The 18,725-nt window shown below is 48.1% G+C and overlaps 1 protein-coding gene and 1 pseudogene across 5 annotated transcripts in view; one reads left to right on the top strand and one right to left on the bottom strand.

Annotated features, from left to right (window-relative positions):
• The window catches only part of Clec16a (C-type lectin domain containing 16A), a 223,779-nt gene that overhangs the window by 94,091 nt on the left and 110,963 nt on the right, over window positions 1–18,725 (top strand). For all 5 annotated transcript variants that reach the window (XM_059269996.1, XM_059269997.1, XM_059269994.1 and 2 more), the window contains exons 13-17: window positions 5,243–5,365; window positions 8,302–8,411; window positions 9,109–9,153; window positions 12,016–12,066; window positions 15,168–15,296. In XM_059269996.1, coding sequence (XP_059125979.1) covers window positions 5,243–5,365; window positions 8,302–8,411; window positions 9,109–9,153; window positions 12,016–12,066; window positions 15,168–15,296 — 458 coding nt within the window. The remainder of the gene's footprint in view (window positions 1–5,242; window positions 5,366–8,301; window positions 8,412–9,108; window positions 9,154–12,015; window positions 12,067–15,167; window positions 15,297–18,725) is intronic.
• On the bottom strand, window positions 17,367–18,025 carry LOC131918073 (alpha-ketoglutarate dehydrogenase component 4-like; annotated as a pseudogene).

The following is an 18,725-nucleotide window of genomic DNA, read 5'->3' as shown; positions in this document are numbered from 1 at the left end:
AGTGGAGACAGGTGAGCCAGAAGAGCTGTGACATCAGGTTTGGGAATCAGAGCTGAAGACGCTGACAGGCTGGACATCGGGGTTGAATGCGAAGGGTGCAGGTCCAGCAGGAAGATGAGCCAGTGGTGACTCCTACAATTGGCTAAAGTCCCTTGTGCTAATGGTCAATCACTAAGGGAAGACAGGAGAGGCTGGGAACGAGGCCTTCCTTTTGATGTGGATGGGAGAGATCTGGGTGATGACCGAATTCCTGACTCCTGTTTCTCTGTGACAAAGAATGTTTAAAACCAGTGGAATGGGCCATTTATACAGGCAAATTAAAGAAAAATGGGAAAAGCTCAAGTTTGACACCGAGACCAGGCCTTTGGGAAGCCACTGGTGGAGAAGCCGTGCACCTGCTGTGCCAGCCTGTCCGCTGAGCACAGGGGCTCCTTTGCTGCCTTTGAAGGATGGCTGTTGGGTTGGCTGGCTCTCTGATTACTACACTTGATTCCAGCTTCTCTTTTCCATATCCTTTCCCCTGAAGCAGGCCCTGAACAAGATACTCTCTTCTTAGGAGATATTTTTTCCCTTATAAGACAATTTCAGCCTAAAAGCCTTGTTAATAGAAACCAAATGTGAGCTGAGGCCTTCCAGTAAATCTTAATAGATGAGATACTGCACTGAACCGAGCAGCCCACAGTGGGAAGGGTTGCCTGACGAGGAAGGCGTTGTCATGATTCAGCTGGCCACATAATGAATTCTGGTTAGGATCTGCGCTTTTGGTCAAGTCTGAGCGGAGGCTGTGCGTTGAGCAGCTCTGTATTCCTACGCCTCTCCAGTTCACTCATTGTCCTCCCCAGCCCCCACTGTACCCAGGAGGCACTTGGGACTTGTTTTGTTTTGTTGAGAAGTTCCTGGAACACCGCTAGCGGTATGGGAACACTGAAAAGTAGGTGACAAGGCTCTGGGGGTGAGAAGCAGCGAACAACAACAGACAGCAGCTGACACAAGCTCAGCGCAGGAAGCACGTTGGAAACCGACCTAGCATCTGCTTAGCTCTCAGAGCGGGCAATGCCTGCAGGTACAGCCCGAGAGGACCTGTGGCCACAAGAAACAGAAAACTGTCTTCAGTCAGGTCTCCACTCCTACCTTTATATCACTTTGCTAAGTATGTCTTCCACCCTTGACATGAGTGTGCACCGCAGCTGAGAAGGAAGAATCTAAAAATCAGAGTTGGGAGGGAGCTTTAGTCACTAGTTGCAGTGTGGAACCATGTCTTTCCTTTCTCTTCCGGGTTCTTTGAATTAGTTCGTTGGAAGTGACACACTCCACACCTGTATGGACTCTTTGGACCAAGCTAGGCTGTGACCTTGAGTCCCTCTACCCCCACTTCATCCTGACCGTGGGCAGGAAGGGAATGAGGAAGCACATGGCCTGTTGGGAGGCAGATCTCAATGGGCTGTGTGCTACATGTGACAGTATCTTTGGAAATTGTCTCAGGGAACTTGAGACTTGAGCACATAGGACAATATATTATTCCAGAGGCTTACTTCAGACAGTTGAAAATGACTGGCAAAGAAGCTGTCATGTATTTGCCACAGAACCTGCCTTTCTGTAACTGAAAGCCACAGTGCTTGCGTGTCACACCTGTTGCCATCTTACCTTTTACATGCATGTCCCTGTCATGTTGTAACATTGACAAAAACAGTGAAAGGGAAGAAGGATTGACTTGGGTCATGTTTTAGAAGGGATGCAGTCCATTGTGAGTGGACCATGAAACAGTGAGTCACATGGTAAACTCAGTCCGGAAGCAGAGTGATACATTCGAGGAGGGTCTTCCTCCTCTGTTAAGCCTCCATGGAAGCACCCTCCAGACACACCCACATCTTATCTGCTATGTAATCCCAAATCTAGGGAAGCAGACGGAAGGTGAGCCATCCTAGCCTTATTTCTTCACCACTCTCAGGCAGTATTTTCTTTCAGTCAGGTAGTTACAAAACCCAAATCAAGTGCTTCTCTGCACACTCGCTTCCAAAGAATGCTGGTAGTGATGATGCGCTGCTTGTCACAAGAAAAGCAAAAACAAATCCAGGCATCTGTCTCTTAGCCTGTGCTTGAACTGTCCTCAACTCACCAACTGCTCAGGATCTTGGCTCCTCCAGCTGCTCCTGTCATAACTTTTTCTTCTATTCAGTTGTCATACTGTAGAACTTTCTTCTTTCTTTGGTTGTGTTTTTGTTTTTGTTTTGTTTGTAGTGGGCCAGATTTGATTAAAAGTAAATCTGGCAAGGTGATTCAGCAAGTGAAGGTACTTGCTGTCAAGCTTGACAACCTAAATTTGATTGTCAAGGAACCTACATAGTAGAGGGAGAGAAACAACTTTCATAGATTGTCCTCTGCCCACCATACCTATGCCCCCATAAATAAATACAATTAAAATTTTTAAATAATAAAATGAGTTAATTCAGTGAGTATGGTGGCACATAACTGTAATCCCTACCTACTATGCTCAGGAAGGTTGAGAGAGGCCAGCGGTAGAGAGTTGTAGGTCAGTCTGAGGGTACATGTGAGAGAGACCCTCCCTTTTCAAAAATAAAAAAATTAACTCCATTAAGATCTAGTCCAGTGGACTTTGTGTTGAGAACTCTGCTAAAGAGCATGACACACATACTTGGGGCAGGTAGAGGGAAGAACTGACAAGCAAGGATCTTGTGAAATGGGACAGAAAGGCAGAAGATGGAGTTGGCTCTGGGTTTTTTGTTACCTCTGTGGCCTTGGGCAGGCTTCTTCTTTGAGCTCACATTCTGAAGACTTACTTTTTTATTCATTGTGTTTCCTGTGCAGGCACTAGGGGAATGTCTTTACAATAGGATCCTACCCTTCCTCCAGAAAATACCATCTTTCCCTATAGAATTTGAGCTTTTGATTGGTTGGAGGTGGTGACTGTTGCTGAGCCCTGGAATGCACAGCCCTTGAATGTGGCTTTCATAGTGAGCTCCCCATGTGAGTGGTGGCACCACCCCTCCCTAACTCGATCTCAGATACCTCTGGAGTCATCTAAAGGTGGTGCCACTGTGCCTCCAACTTGCTCTATGACCTTGAGAAACCACGGAGAATCACATTGAGCCTCAATTTCTTCACCAAAGGCAGGGGCCTCAACCTGCTCTGTGGCCCAGAGTGAGGGATTCAGGGCTCAAAGTGACTTCAGGGGTTTCTTTCTGTCTCCAGAAGATTTTACTCCAGATTTCTTCATGTTCCAGAAAGTCTAAGGAAAGCTAGGGCAATCTCAGGAAAGAAGCAAAGGGCCTCCCTGTGGAAATGCAAGCCCTGGCTCCAGCTTGCCTGCATTCCAGGCAACTCCACTTCCTGGCTTGTTACTGTCCTCTGTGAACTGGAGGAACTGATGGTATGGCACAAGTGCAGGTGTGCTAGGGAGGAAGAGCAGCTAGATTTTTGAGCAGCAGTCCTGCCCTATGTGTCCCACCCCTCAAGTGGAAGGAAGAAGAGATGGTGGGACAGGATTGATACCTCTAGGAAAGTAAAGGCCAAAAAGATTTGAGTTGCCATTTTTGCCATGTAAGCCAGAGTTCTTCCAAGTCAGACACTTGGCATCAAGATGCAGAATCTACAAGTTCAGCTTCAAAGCCACTCTGTGGGTGTGAGAGTCTTACACGACAACCCTCAGGCCAAGTCATTTCAACAAAGCAGAGCACTGCTTTATGGCATCTGTGCTGTGTACCCAGCAGGGATTCCTTGGGAACTCCTCTGTGCCACCTCCACTGTTTTGTCAAGATTTGAGATGAAGCCCCACCTGGTACTCAAGAGACCCTACTTCAAGAGTTCTGAGAAGTGCCACCTCCCCCAACTAGAATAACAGGAAAAGCTATGCTTCAAGGCATAAACAGTGCACAGGGGTCTCCATGCTTGGGTCAAGCACTATGTTTATTTCTGCAAGTATTTCTCAAGCACTGTGTCAGATGAGAGGATAGGAGTTAGCAGAGCCCTGCCTCAGGCCTGGACCATTGTAGCAGCACTGGCAGGTCTTCCTGCCATCCCGGTTCCTGGCACTTCTTTAGGAAAAATAACATCATGGCCTGTGGCTACAGACTTGCCCATTCCCTTTCCTTATCCACCCTCCACCTCGCCCTTTCTTTTGTCTTTAATAAATACTATTCATTTCCCCTGAGGAAAAAAAATAATTCCTTTGTGTCTTAGTGATAGACTCACTTTATGAGTTTTATTATTTGTGCACCTGCTTAGGCTAAAGGTTTTAATTTAGCCTCTCTCTGCTGATCTACTCCTCAGGGACAGGACTGGCATCTGCCCTACTCAGCCCAGAATCTGCTGCCAACATGTGTCAGGCATCCCACTCGACTCTTTGAGTTCACCAGTGAGAGCTTAAGGCTGGGGTTGTTGGAACCTCCCATGTCTCATCTCTGACTCTCTGGGTCTGTGTGTCTGCAGGGGTAGGAAGTGCCCACCACGGGACTGCCCTTGTGTGAGCACACAGCTATGGCAGAGAACAGCAATGAGTGGCTCCGTGGGAAAGCTATTCCTTGTTGGCTTCTGCTTCATCTATCAGACGTGACACCACTGGCACCTGCTAAGTGCCTGCCAGCCCTTGTTTCTAATAGAGTAAGAGCAGGCCTCGGGCCACAGTGAGTTCAGTCAACAGTCATTGGCTAGAATGTGAGAACACTGTTCCATCTGGCTTTCATAGTTACTTTAATTCTCACAGCAAGTTGATGCCCCATTCACAAATAGCAGTAGAGAATATATGTTGTATGGTTGTGTTTGTGTGTGTGTGTGTGTGTGTGTGTGTGTGTGTGTGTGTGTATGCATGTGTTTGGAGGCTAGAAGACAACCTTGGGTGTTCCTTAGACACCATCCCCCTGTTTTTTGTGACCAGGTCTCCTGCTGGCCTGGAGCTCACCGATTGGGCTAGGCTATCTGGCCAGTGAGCCCCCAGGGTCTCCCCAGTGCTAGAACTGCAGTATGTGCCACATACCATACATGGCTTCTGGGGACTGAACTTGGGCACTTTACCAGCAGAGCCATCTCTCCACCACCAGAAAAATGTATATATGTATCTATGCATGTTCAGTGTGTACAGAACCCAGACAGAGGCTATCCGAAAGCAGTGACTAGGCCTGACTTCACAGAGAGGAACCTAGGCGGACAGTGAGGACCCTGCCTCCAAAAGGTCTTTAGGAAGAAACCACTGATGGCAATGGCCACTTTTCTTCTTTCTCCATTGCAGGCATGGATCCTGAAAAACTAGAGCGAATCCAGCTCCCAGTGCCAAGTGCAGCTGAGAAAACCACCTACAACCATCTGCTGGCTGAGAGACTCATCAGAATCATGAATAATGCCGCCCAACCAGGTACTCCTAGCTGAGGAGTATTAGAGGGACTAGATCCCTAGCCAGATACTGTGAGCCCTGGGTTCTGGATCTGGAAAACCCCCAGCGCTTTCTTTTGCCCCTAACCACCAACCAGCATCTGCCATCTGTTTCTCTGGGGCTGTCCCCACCCTGGTTGTAGTCACCTCTCTTTCTCCCGATGCACCAGCCTTTCTCCTGCTGCTCTTGTCACAGCTGGGACCCTCCTCTAGGAAGCCCAAGGCCATACTGTGGAAGGCACGAGGCTAAGAATCTGAGTGAGGGCAACAGGTTTGTGCCCAGTGTCTCCAGTGGTTTGACCCAACACCCATCTGCAGCCAGATGACTAAGGCAGTGATAGCAGTGGAGTGAAGCTCTGGGCAAGGCTGTCCCAGCTGGGGTCTTTTTCCTCCAGGATGTATGTGACATTGGCTGCAGACATTTTGAGCTTAATAACTAAGAATGTTCCTGGCCTCCAGTTGGTAAAAGTCTAGGGCACTGCTAAGTATCTCAGGTGCACAGGACCTGTATAGCACAGAGGTATTTGGCCTGGAATGTCAACAGCTGCATGGCAAGTCCTCTGCAGAGACAGGAGAAAGGTTACTAGAATGAGTGAATGCATGGGAGACAATCTGGCCACCTGCTTGCCCAGGGAGGAGGAGTATGGTCAGAGCAGCCTGGTATGGTAAGCCTGGATCGGTTGACCAGAGTTAGACAAGCAGTGACTGGAGTAGTGTGTGGCTGTGCTAGCAAGTGGGAGAAGGACCTGGAAAGCCAGGTCAGTGGCCTCAGGGTGACAGCAGGTAGCATAGCAGTTATCCACAGAACAGATGCTTTCTGATTACATCCTACATACCAGCCAAGAGCCACAGCTGATAGTCTTCAATCATCCCAGAAGCTATAGACTATAGAGATGGGGGTCTTCCACTCAGAGAAGAGGTCAGGACATGGCCAGCACTGGGGCCCAACATACATGGTCTGTAAACGTCTAGATGAAGAGAAAGGGGTGTCATGGATTGAGCCCTTGAGACAACTGCTCCTATCTAGAAGTGGCAATGGAGAAGAGACAGCTCAGGACCCTGAGCCAGGAGAAAAGGGACACAGGGTGTGACTCGGGACATTGGGTATTCATTGGGGTCAGTTATTGCTGAGAGCTCCATTTAAAGGAGGCAGGGCCTTTTCTGAGGCTGGGGTCAGGGTCAAACTTTGCCAGGGACCAGTGGGAGCCACATGGGTCAGGGCATTGAGAGAGCTGTGCTGTGTGTGGCCAAGGATAGGGTCAACTGTGCCTGGAACTTGGAAGGCAGGAGCTTGCTGGCCAGCAGAGGGCGTAAGACTGCTCTGGATAGGCACATAGATCTCAGAGTAAAGAGGGGATGGAAGGTCTGGAGTGGGTGGGGTTGGGGCTGCCTAAGAGAGCAGGGACCAACCTTCCCTAGGCTTTTATCATGCTAAGCAATACCTGCTTTGAGTGTATATAACTAAGCACAAATTTTTCTTCTTATCTATTTCAACCTCACCTACAGGGCATTAGCAAAAGGGTTGGTGTCTGGGGTATGTCCCTGGTGTGTCTCAGCTTGGACTCCAGTGTCTTAGACCTCAGGGACAAGGCCCAGAGACTTTCTGCTCCCTCATTCTTGTTCTACACTTCCACCTTTCCTTAGGAAGAAAGTGCAAAGACCCATGGGACAGTTGCTTAACAGTAGTTGGCCTTATGTTGGGGGATGGCTGTCTTCCCTAGGAGGAAAGAGATGGCTTCCAGTAGCAAGTAGTACCTTTCCAACCCAGAAAGTAACATCGAGTCCTGAAAACATTATTTGAGACCCTGGCCTCAGCTGTGCCTAAAACCAGTGCCTCCCCGTCCCCCGTTACCCTAACATTTTATAAGTCAGCGTTGTGTTTATGTTTGCTTGTCTGTCAGTTTCTGCTTATATAGTGTAAGCTAGTCTGGGTTGGGTTTCTATTAACTGTGAGCAAGTTTGGATGAGCTTCATGCTGTGCTAGCCTGCTAGCATCTAGGCCTGGAGCCTGGTGCTATGTGAACACCCCCAGGAGGAAATCTCTACAAACACCCAGTGTGCTCAAGCCACGTGGGAGGGACGCTTTAGGAAGACTGACAGGGTCAGCAAGGGAATGGAGGTGGCCAATGCTGGTTATCACCCTGTCCATTCAGGTCCCACCAGTGTTCCTGTCCTTGGCACACCCTAGAACATGGAGAGCCTGTGCCCAGCATTTCTGGCACACTGTAAAATTGAGCCTCACTGGCTCTACTGGGCCCCTTTGCCTATTGGCACCTGATCCCTTTGAGCAGGGGTGCGAGCACCTAAGGCACACAAGCTTGGGTGGTAAATGAAAATGTGAAATAAAAGGAGGAGGACTTTTCTTTCTTGACTACTCCTAAAGCACAGAGAAGATTTTTATTGTAGATATAAGGGAGAAAGCAGCAGAGGGGAGGTCCAGGATGAAGATGGCCAGCAAAAACAGGTAGTATGTTCCTTCTAGAAGTGAGAGAAGACCCAGCTCCACTGAGTCACATGATGTAGAGTGGGCTGCTGGTTTTGTACCTGTCTGAACAGGCACAGCTGCAGCACAGCCTCCTGCCCTCACTCACCTGCTCAGCTGATAAAGGGACTTCAGGACAGATGCGAGCTGAAAGGCTTGACAGGGAGTGTTGACTTGTGACTTAATGGGAAGAGGGTTGACATGTGTAGCTCCCTCTGGGTCCCCCTGGACATGAGAGCCCTTGGGCAAGACTGTCTGTCAGGTGATGATCATCCTCAAAGAAGGAGAGCAAGAGCCTGTGTCTGGGGTGGGCACTGGGCTCAGTGGTACTGGGCTGACCTCTTATGTCTGAGGTGGGCACTGGACTCTGGGGTGGGCACTGGGCTGACCTCATGTGTCTGGGGTGGGCACTGGGCTGACCCTGGTGTGCTCTGCAGATGGCAGGATTCGTTTAGCCACACTGGAGCTGAGCTGCCTGCTCCTGAAGCAGCAAGTACTGACCAGCTCTGGCTGCATCATCAAGGATGTGCATCTGGCCTGTCTGGAGGTGAGTCCATGCCTTCACCTTCCCTTCCTGTGCTGTCCCTCAGCTGAGGAAGTCAGTTAGGAGGCTGCTGGTACTGCCTGTTCCACAGCATCCCTAGCATAGCTCAGAGAAGCTGGACCTAAGACACCTGTGACCCACCCCAAGGTCCTACTCTAGCCCACATGTCCAAAGGTGCCTTCCTCTATCCAGACCACAGTCTTCCATTGCAGTAGCTTCTTTTGGAATAATCTGCTTCTGGATTAGCTCTGGGAGTTTTCAAATGTTCCTTTTGTGTGACAAAGATTTTATACATGTAGAAACGTAACTACCTACAGTGTTGGGTGTTTCGGGTTTTTTTTGTTTTGGGGTGTGTGTGTGTGTGTGTGTGTGTGTGTGTGTGTGTGTGTGTGTGTGTGTCTGCTAAAATAACACATTTACTAGGTTCTCAGTATCCTTTTTCATTTTTTTGTTCCCCTTCATGATTTTTAGAAAATGTAGGAAATGCAGAGGTGAAAAGAACAGTTGAGGGTTTTACCTTTGGATGTGTCTGTTCTGATCCACTCCTACACATATATAATTACACACTGGTGAAATAACTTTTGTGTTTTATTAAAGTGAAGACATAGCTGTATTCAATAACCTATTCTTCTGTGTACTTGAGTCACCCACCATTTCACCTCAGAGTTGCGTCCCTCACATCTTCCTTCTGTTTTTACAGGGTGCAAGAGAAGAGAGTGTCCACCTTGTACGGCATTTCTATAAGGTACTTGGCAGCACAAGTGGACAGCAGCATGGGGTACTTCTCATGGAGTGTAGGATGGTGGGGTCTAGTCCTATACAAAATCTTCAGGGTGTGTGTGTGTGTGTGTGTGTGTGTGTGTGTGTGTGTGTGTGTGTGCATGCATGTATAAGTATGTGCATTCTAAGGTGTGCAGACAGGTTAGAAGAGAACTTTGAGGAGTGGAATCTGGGGATCACACTTGGGTCATCAGGTTTCCTGCTGAGCCGTTTTGTCAGCCCTCCAGTTTCTTTCTTATACCTGTGAATATTGAGCACACATGCTCAATTCTGTAGTCTCCAGAGCTGTGGTCTCTAAACTATTGGCTGTAGTATTAAGGCAACTCCAAATAGTTAAAAGGGAGGTTTATTTTGTGGGGTAACTTACTAGTAAAGGGATAGGTTACAGGGTCTGGGAAAGGTATAGCGCAGTCCAGCGGTGTTCTCTAGAGAACTCTGCTTGGTCTACCTCCAGCGTCCAGGATCCAGGAACCAAGAGAGCCGGCACATCCGGATCTCAGATCTTCAGGGTTCCTGTCTTGGCCCCACCTTGTAGGCATGACAGTTACCCAAGTCTCAATGGGGGTAGTACTTCCAGGTCAAAGCTGGAACAGCTACCCACTACACTAAACGTTTTGTGCTTTCTTGTAAGAACAATACAATTTTTGAGGACTTACTACTAGTTTATGGCAATATGACAATCAGTTACTTGTGAATTACCATAATTTTTGAGATGTATGCATATGACAAAGTCATATGTTTGTGAGTTATGTATCCTAATACATAGAAAAGTACTATGAATCACCCATGATTTTATCAATTATATACATGTGTAATGTCTATAAACATGCATGCTAAGAAGTCTCATGCAGGCATATGAAAAACTATCTTGAGTTTAGTGAGATGACCTTTAGGATCTGAAGGACTTAGAGACATTTATCTTTAGGTTCCAAGTGATTGCTTTAAGATATCTAGTTTGGCCGGGCGGTGGTGGCGCACGCCTTTAATCCCAGCACTCGGGAGGCAGAGGCAGGCGGATCTCTGCGAGTTCGAGGCCAGCCTGGGCTACCAAGTGAGTCCCAGGAAAGGCGCAAAGCTACACAGAGAAACCCTGTCTCGAAAAACCAAAAAAAAAAAAAAAAGATATCTGGTTTGAACAGTTTTGTTTGGGTTTGTTTAGCTGGCATGTTTTAGTATAGTTGGGCTGCCATGAGAAAACACTATCAGCAGCAGTTATTCCAGAAACTACGAAGTCCATGATTAAGGCAGATTAGGTGTGTAGTGAGGGCCCACATGGAGGATGAGTTTGGGGTGACTGATGTTCAGCTGTAGTGGGTTCATCCACATGGCTAGTCGTCTTAGTCATCCTAGTGAGCTCATCTTTTGATCTCTGTAAATCCTGGTCCTGCTCCCCCTGAACAAAGCTCAGAGCTCTTACTAAGGAAAGTAGCAACACCACCCCACTTCCTACTGCCTGCACTTGAAGTGCTGCAGCTTTGCCCACCATCTGCTGCCCTTGTTGTCAGTTCTTTTTTTTTTTTTTTTTTTTGGTTTTTTGAGACAGGGTTTCTCTGTGTAGCTTTGCGCCTTTCCTGGGACTCACTTGGTAGCCCAAGCTGGCCTCGAACTCACAGAGATCCACCTGGCTCTGTCTCCCGAGTGCTGGGATTAAAGGCGTGCGCCACCACCGCCCGGCTTGTTGTCAGTTCTTGACTGAGCTGAAGCCCAATCCTGTAATCTAGGACTCTGCCTTGCCAGGACCAGGTGACCTGATCCAACTGTAGTTGTAGACATGCCCAAAGGAGCACCATTGTGGGCCCCCACACCCTGGGCAGGAAATCCCAGCTGCCCTTCAGAGAACCATACTAGGCCTTTAAGCAAGAACATGCCCCTCTAGTCAGCCCAGAAGAAAGAAGAAACCTGGGGCTGCCCTAGTCCTCTTTGGGCCTCTTCCCAATAGAACTGCTCTAAGTCTGTCTACCCCTTGAAAGCAGTGAGGTTGTCAACACAGAAAGGCACAGTGTAGCCATTTCCCAGAAGCTGCCTCCTGGTCCCAAACAGAAGAAACGCTGCATTTGCATTTTATTCCCAGCCCAGAAAGGCAGGATGGTTCTGACTTCATGAGGCAGAACAGTGGCCGCACTGACATCTCCCAAGCCCCGACTGATTGTCAGGCTCTGTGGCCATCCTTTTTCTGTGCATTATTTTACCTTCACAGTGAGTGGCCTGACAGACATGGGCTCCAGCCTATTCTTTTCTGGCACATAACACCTTTGCCATCTCACTCTTACAGTAAATCAGGAGGTGCTGGATTTTGACCAAGGTGAAGTCCTGGGCAGTCACTGCCCCTAGCAACCAAACCTCAAGACTTTCCTCAAAAACAAATGGAGCAAGCAATATTATTATCTTAGTGCTAAGTATTGGTAGTTATGCCCTTCCCCCTAGGCATGAATGGGCCTTACATGTCTACCTCGGTGGCTTAATCAGCATTTCCTACTTTTCCAACCATTCTGGAGAAGTAAATGATGCTAAGCACTTGAAATATTAACCTGTCTATGTTTTAATTATGTATTACGTTATTTTTTGTTATGCTCTAATTAACTGATCTGACAGAAGAACTCTAGCTCAGTGTGCTTTCAAAGAAGAGGAAAATGTTGAGCAGTGCAGTTTGATATTTGATACTCATCTGCGCATGTGTGCTCACGTTCACATGTGTATTTTACTTTCTGGTGATTTACAAGAACTTGTAATGAAAAACAGATGGCCTTAAAAGTCAAGCACAGCATTTGCAATGCTGTGTGTATGGGATAGGAATAAGCTTCTCTTCACTCCCTTCTTCTCTTTGCAGGGAGAAGAGATTTTTTTGGACATGTTTGAGGATGAGTACAGGAGCATGACAGTAAGTACAGGGTCAGAACATATGGAGGTTAGTGTGTCCCTTTGTGCCTGCCAAACTCACAGAGGGCTCTGCCCCATCTGGAGCTTTCTGATCAAGTGGCAAGGACTGGGAGTGAGGTAAATTTGATTGCCACCACCACTAAAACTTCAGACAGTATCTGCTTTTATCGCTTCCTAACAGTGAGCCCTTGTGCAGTTACTTAGGTTCTAAGCCTGGCTGTTGGTCATCTGTGCAGTGGGGCCCATACCTCTGAGTTGCCCCAGCCAGATGTGAAATACCCAGCAGCAGTCCTCATGCTAGGCTCACATGAAAAAGTACAAAAGTTCACTTCTCCCCCGCTTCCTCTTTTTTGCTTGTTGTACTCCAGTGTTTATAGCATGTCTTAAACAATGTTTAATATTCCCTAGAAATACTAAAGTGACACACCCTGGGCCCTGCAACAGATGTCAGTCCTTAGCTGGTCCTTAGGAAATCGGCCTCTTCCCAGCCGAGGTGGGACAGGCCCTTAGTGCTGCTCCAATGCTGCAGGAGGTGACAGCACTGTGTCTGTAAGGTAGTCAGGGACACCTGGGTGTCAGTCAAAGAGAGGTGTCCTTTTATTGAAGACTGACTCCTGCTAGGGTGGAGAGCATGTTGTATGTATTAAATTTGACACAAAACACAGTTCTCACCTTAAAGAGAATAAGAGAGTTTATCTCAGAGCCAAATATAAGTGACTATGTCCAATACTCAGGTTGCCCCAAACCTGTGTGACAAGGAACTGATTTCATGTAGTCACAAAACAAAATCCTAAGTCTAAGCACTTTTCAAATGCATCAATAGGAACATCAGGTGACAGGTTCCAGCAAAGTGGGGGAAGTCTCTACCATAGGTCTCAGATGCTGTCTAATGAAGTGCTGAGCTTTGAGGTTAGCGGAAGCTAATGGTAGGTTAGATTAACACATCCCAAAAAGTCACCTGGTAGTCACAAGGGTGTGTGGTCAGACAGAGGTGAGCAAGGAACAGCTATTAAGGAAGCTAAAGATAAATGACTCTAAATCTACAACATTCCAGTTCTCCATAGCCAAGAAGCTCTAAACAATTCAACAGTGAATTCATTTCAAAAAAATGGATTTGCTCTCTTTTTCTCTCTGTCTCTGTCTCTGTCTCTCTCTGTCTCTCTCTGTCTCTGTCTGTCTGTCTGTCTCTCTCTCTCTGTCTTTCTCTCTCTCTCTCTCTCTCTCTCTCTCTCTCTCTCTCTCTCCCTCTCTCTCTCTCTCTCTCTCTCTCTCTCTCTCTCTCTCTCTCTCTCTCCCTCCCTCCCTCCCTCCCTCTCTCTCTCTCTCTCTCTCTCTCTCTCTCTCTCTCTCTCTCTCTCTCTCTCTCTCTCTCTCTCACACACTTCCTCACCAACCCTGGGAATTTCAATCCAGAATTTTTACCTATGGAAAGAGCTGTTGCCATTGTCTCCTCTGTGCAGACGAGGAGAATGGGAGTCAGAGGCTGAGTAATGTCCCTAAGTCTGTCCAGTCTGCTAATGGCAGAGCCAGGCTTCCATGGTGGAGTGGTTCTCTCTGCTGCTCCTCTAGAGCAGTAAGCTTGGGGGGTGGGGGGGTGCCCCTGCAGTCCATGCCTTTCCCTGGAACACAGACGACAGAGTGTGGCGATGACACTTTCTATTTTGTTTGTCTCTCTACAGCCACAGAATCAGCTCCAAGTAGCACTCGATAAATAGATGATAAGTGAGCTTTTTCATGGACATAACTCACCAAAGCATGAAGTGATGGGGACATTTATAATGATCCTAAGTGTTTAAAGTGTCAGAAAGGAAAAGGCAGGCACACAGCTAAGTGGCTCCCTGGCTTCCAAGCCTGTCTCCAGGGCTCCAGCAGCAGAGCCCTCACCACATCTTTGTCACGGCACCCCTGAGGCATCAACGGAGTCTTTTCAAGGTCATACCTCCTTGTGACATATGGGTTGCCATGACTGTGCCTGGACCTTATTGGCCTACACAGACTGTCCTGCTTAGGGCAGCTCAGACTTTTCCCCTTCAGACCAGCAGTTCCAGGTGGGAGCTCTCCATAGATATCCATCTTCCCCTCCTCTAGTGCAGACTCCCTGAGTGTGATCCTCCACAGTACTCTTTTCAGCTTGGAAATGAAAAGTCTGCATGTTATTAGTGAGTTGGAAAAGTCACGACTCCGAAGTCCCTGTGATGTCTGCTTTTATTGCTTCCTAACTCTGTGACCTTGGACAGGTTACTTACATTTTGAGCCTGGCTGTCATCTGGGCCGTGGGGCCTATACTTCTGAATTGCCCCAGCCAGATGTGAAATACCCAGCAGTAGTCCTAATGCTAGGCCCATAAGCAAAACCTCTGTTCTCCCTCATCCCACCCCACAGGAAGCTTCCTGAGGTTTGCTCATTTTATTCTAGTGTTTATGGTGGGTTCTGCTACACAATCCTTGACATTTTCCCCAGAAATACTAAGGTGACACACCCCAGGCCCTGCGACTGAAGTCAGTCCTCAACTGCCCCTAGGAAATTGGCCTCTGAGCTCACTAAAGTGAAGTTGTCCTGAGTGCTGCTCTTGGACTGCAGGAGGCAGGCAGAGACGAGGCTTCCAAGTCTGACTCTTACATCCCTTAGCAACTCAGGTTGATTGCTAAAGGGATAGTGGGCCCTGAGGCTCACCGCTGTCTCCCACCCTCATGGCAGAATGGAAGGAATTGCCTGGAGAGGTTCTGGCATTGTAGGAGCAGTTACAGCCAATGGGTACTGTGAAAAGGCCCTGCTGGAAAGCCAGCACTAAGAGCAGCCTGGAGTGGGAACATGGCTCTGCCATCCTGCTCTGAAATCCAGGGATTTGGAGAAGGGTTCAGGCCTCTAAAAGACAGTGGTTAATGTGTCCTACAGAGGAAGGCAGGCAACTAGCACTATGTGGCCATAGGACCCTCTGGCTTACATGAAGGGAAAAGCTGCAACTTGGAAAATGGAAAAAGCCTGTCACTCATCTGGCAGACTGGAAGCATGGTCTCAGTCTACACTCAGATCTGACACTCACTCGTGGTACAGGTACAGATAGGCCCTTCTCTGAGGCTTCCTGTGCTTTGTCTCTCCTAGATCAAGCCCATGAATGTGGAATATCTCATGATGGATGCTTCTATCCTCCTGCCCCCAACGGGCACTCCACTGACTGGTATTGATTTTGTGAAGCGGCTGCCATGTGGTGATGTGGAGAAGACGAGGAGGGTGAGTGTGGTCCTGCCTCTCCTGGGCCATAGAGAAAGGAAGGGTCTCTAGGTCAGTTAAAGACTGCCTCCAATATATGCTTAGTCACCTATAGAGACTACCACCTCACACACACCTACGACCATGCATGGCTTTGCTTTCCATGTACTACCATACATGGCTTTCCAGAGCCTGTTGCCCTTGGAAATTGGAGCTTGGGATTCTTTGACAACTGGTACCTCTGTGGGCAGCTGTCAGACCACCTGCACCAGGGCAGAGTGTAGCCAAAACCCTGAATGGAAGCCAGGCCAAGTTTCTTTTAAGCATGGGGGAGCAGAGCCTAGAACACCCAGTACAGAGGAGATGGGTGTGAACCTCAACTCCAAGGTCTCAGAACCCCAGGCAGTACACTAGCAAGGTGTCTGGTAATGAGAGGATGATGCTGGCCAGGAGTCAGGCAAGCACGTGTGCAGAGCCAAGTTCTCAGAAGCAGCAGAGGTGATCCCCTTATCAGCACTTTTTTCTGAGGTGGCCACTCTAGGAAGCAGCCTCAGTCAGGCTCTTCACAGTATTTTATCTCCTGCGTAAGATCTCGGTTTCTTTCTTAGAAAGCAATGCTGCCTTTTCCTAGAAAATCATTCCCTGGAGACGTAACTATGAATAGATAATTTAGAGGCATTCATGACAGCTCCCCAGCTGACTACCACATCTTCTTCCTTGGTCTGCTTGTGGCCAGAGAAGCAGAGGGGTTTCACTTCAGGATTTCAGAAAGCACATAAAGTGGTGTGTGCCTCAGACAAGAAGCCTCCTTCATCTTGCTGGCACTTTTAACCACGTGCTCAGGGGCAACAGAGGAAGTGGGGACCTTGTATCTTCAAGCAACACACATTCCCAGTCCCCTGAGCAAACCACAGATGCCTGCAAGTTGTCCTCTGACCTCCACATGTGCACACAATACAAATACTTTTTTTTTTTTAAGTGTAAGACCCAAAAATACCAAAAGTGCCCCTGAGTCATGCCAGCCATGTTGAAACAAAAGTCATCAGAGTTCTTGGGGTCCAGGGAGAATGAGTGAACTGGAACTTGGGATGTGGGCTATCCCCACTCCTGTAGGGGCAGTTGGAAGAAGTGGCTAAGAAAGAATACATGAGTCAGGCCCACAGACGTTAAGCCCTATTCTGTGTGACCTTAGGAGCATTACTTAGCCTCCCTGAGCCTGAAGTTCCACCTGTGCCCTCCTCAGCTTTTACCTGAAGTAGCTGGCAGTATGGCTGTGGAGTTCCTGGCAGATAATAAACACCAAAAGGCCATGGGGGGACAGTGGTGGAGTATGCCGGTGTCTTAGATGAGCAAGTTTACTCACAGACTGCTAAACTTAGTGAAGAGGAAAAGACCCAGCCGCGGGCTCTGGCAAATACTGAAATCTGAACTGGAGCACCAGCCACCTTCATAGGCTGTCTGGGAAGCCAGTGCAAAACAGAGGTCCTTGTGCTGGGGTTTGTTTTTGGTACTGGGGATGGAACCAGGGCGTGGACATGCTCAGCAAGTGTTCTGCCTTTTCTAAATTTGGTTTCGAGACAGTGTCTCATTGGGAAGTCCAGACTGGCTTCAAATTTGTGATCCTCCTACCTCAGCTTCCCAGATATCTGGGATTGTAGATGTGTCCTCACTTCTGTTTCCACGTTCCCCGTAAAGGACAGCAGTTTTTGTGTTTGTCACCACTGACTTCCAGGAAGTGGTATGCTTTGCTCCGTTCTTTGGCTATGTGTTACACTTTAAAGAAAACGCAGCCAATCTCAGCGTTTTGAAAGGAAGGAGAATTGTCTCTCTGATTTCAGCACTTGAGAGGCTTTTCCTTCCCTCCCGTCTCTGCCTCCAGACTCCTCCTCTTTTGATGGCGCGGGTGTCCTTGCCGCGGTCTCTCTCACCCGCTCGCCTCTCCTCTCGTGGGTCAGTCCCCGTTGTGATAGTGGGCTTGTTGTTGCCATTGTTCTGTTAAGGCTGTTTAGTAGACAATTTTATTTGACGCATTGGAAGTCCTGTATTGTGAAGATAATCCTTTTGTCTGATGGCAAACAGCAACCACGGTGATCATTCTGGGCCTCCACGCTGGAGAAATTCCATTTCTTCTTGAGATATAGTTTTCCTTCTATGTTTCTGAGGTAATGTTTTTATTATCACTGCAGTGTCTGGTGGCCTCGGATGCATCAGCAAATCTGGGGATGTATTTCCTTTAGAAGACTGTGAAATTATAGATGAGTGGGAGGGTAGTCCACCAGATCCCATAGCTTCAGAGGCATTAAGGATTGTCTCTTCTGTCAGGGAACCTTATTAATGGAGCGTATGGCTTCACTGCCTGCATGACCCTGCTGGCAGAAGCCATCTTGCTGCCCTTCCTGACCCCTGAGCAGGGGCAGCTTCCGGGGCACAGGCGAGCTGCAGAGGTATTGGGAGTGGACTGTGATAGTGTTTTTGAAGCTCTGGCTATGCTTCCCAGAGCCTCTTGCATGCCACCAGTGACGTCACCCCCAGCCCACAAAGGAGAATTTTTTTTTCTTTCTTGAATTTGTAAACACTGTCTCTTGTAGCTCAGGTTGGCCTTGAGCTCACTTTCCAGCCAAGGATAACCTTGAACTCCTGATTCTCCTTCCTCTACAGCCCAAGGGCAGGGCATGTGCCACCACACCTGTCTGACAGTTGTTAAGTGACTTCTTCGGACTGCATAAAGATTTCCCATAGACTTCTGCCATAGTTCCCATAGGTGTTTTCCCATTAGTCAGAGTTTGGGGTGCTTCCACTGTATTTCACTCTTTTTCAGCTAAACTGTAAGAGCTACTTCATGAACACAATGTTTTCTTTCTTTTGAATTATTTCTTTAGGAGAAGTTCCCAGAAGCAGAATTTCTGGTTCAAAGGGTATGGATATTTTTTGTACATCTCTAACATCACCACCTAGCTTTCCCTCTAGGCTGGGCCCACATCAAACTGCTTCAATCCTGTTTTCAGGATGACTGACTTTCACAGCTGTTTCTGCCATCCTGGTGGGCTTCTAACCTGAATGACTGTCACCTAACCCCAGCAGCTTGCAAATGTGCCAAGGAAGCTGGCAGAGGTGAACTGAGTACTTGTCCCAGGGCCAGCCCAAGGCTCAGACTACCTACCACCTGTACCATGGTGCACCCTCACTGGGGACTCACCATGCACCCCTCCCCAGAGCTCTAGCCTCGGGGAATTCCTATGTTCTTTCAGCCCCAGTTAGAGATGAGATCCTTCTGACCCCAGACCTTCCCCTCCAAAGCCTTTGAATGGCCTGGTTCTCCAGATACCGAAAATGACTAAGGTTAGCTTCCAGACTCATGGGAGCGAAGAAATGGAAGTTTCTTCTTCACATTAGAGCTCAGTCAACTGCCTTCCCTTTTGAAATTTGATCTTCTGCCTTCCAGGATCTGAA

This window comes from Peromyscus eremicus, chromosome 8a, assembly GCF_949786415.1.
Source record: "Peromyscus eremicus chromosome 8a, PerEre_H2_v1, whole genome shotgun sequence".
Lineage (NCBI taxonomy): Eukaryota > Metazoa > Chordata > Mammalia > Rodentia > Cricetidae > Peromyscus > Peromyscus eremicus.
The sequence above is the reverse complement of the archived record's forward strand: the minus strand, read 5'-3'. Positions and strand labels throughout refer to the sequence as shown.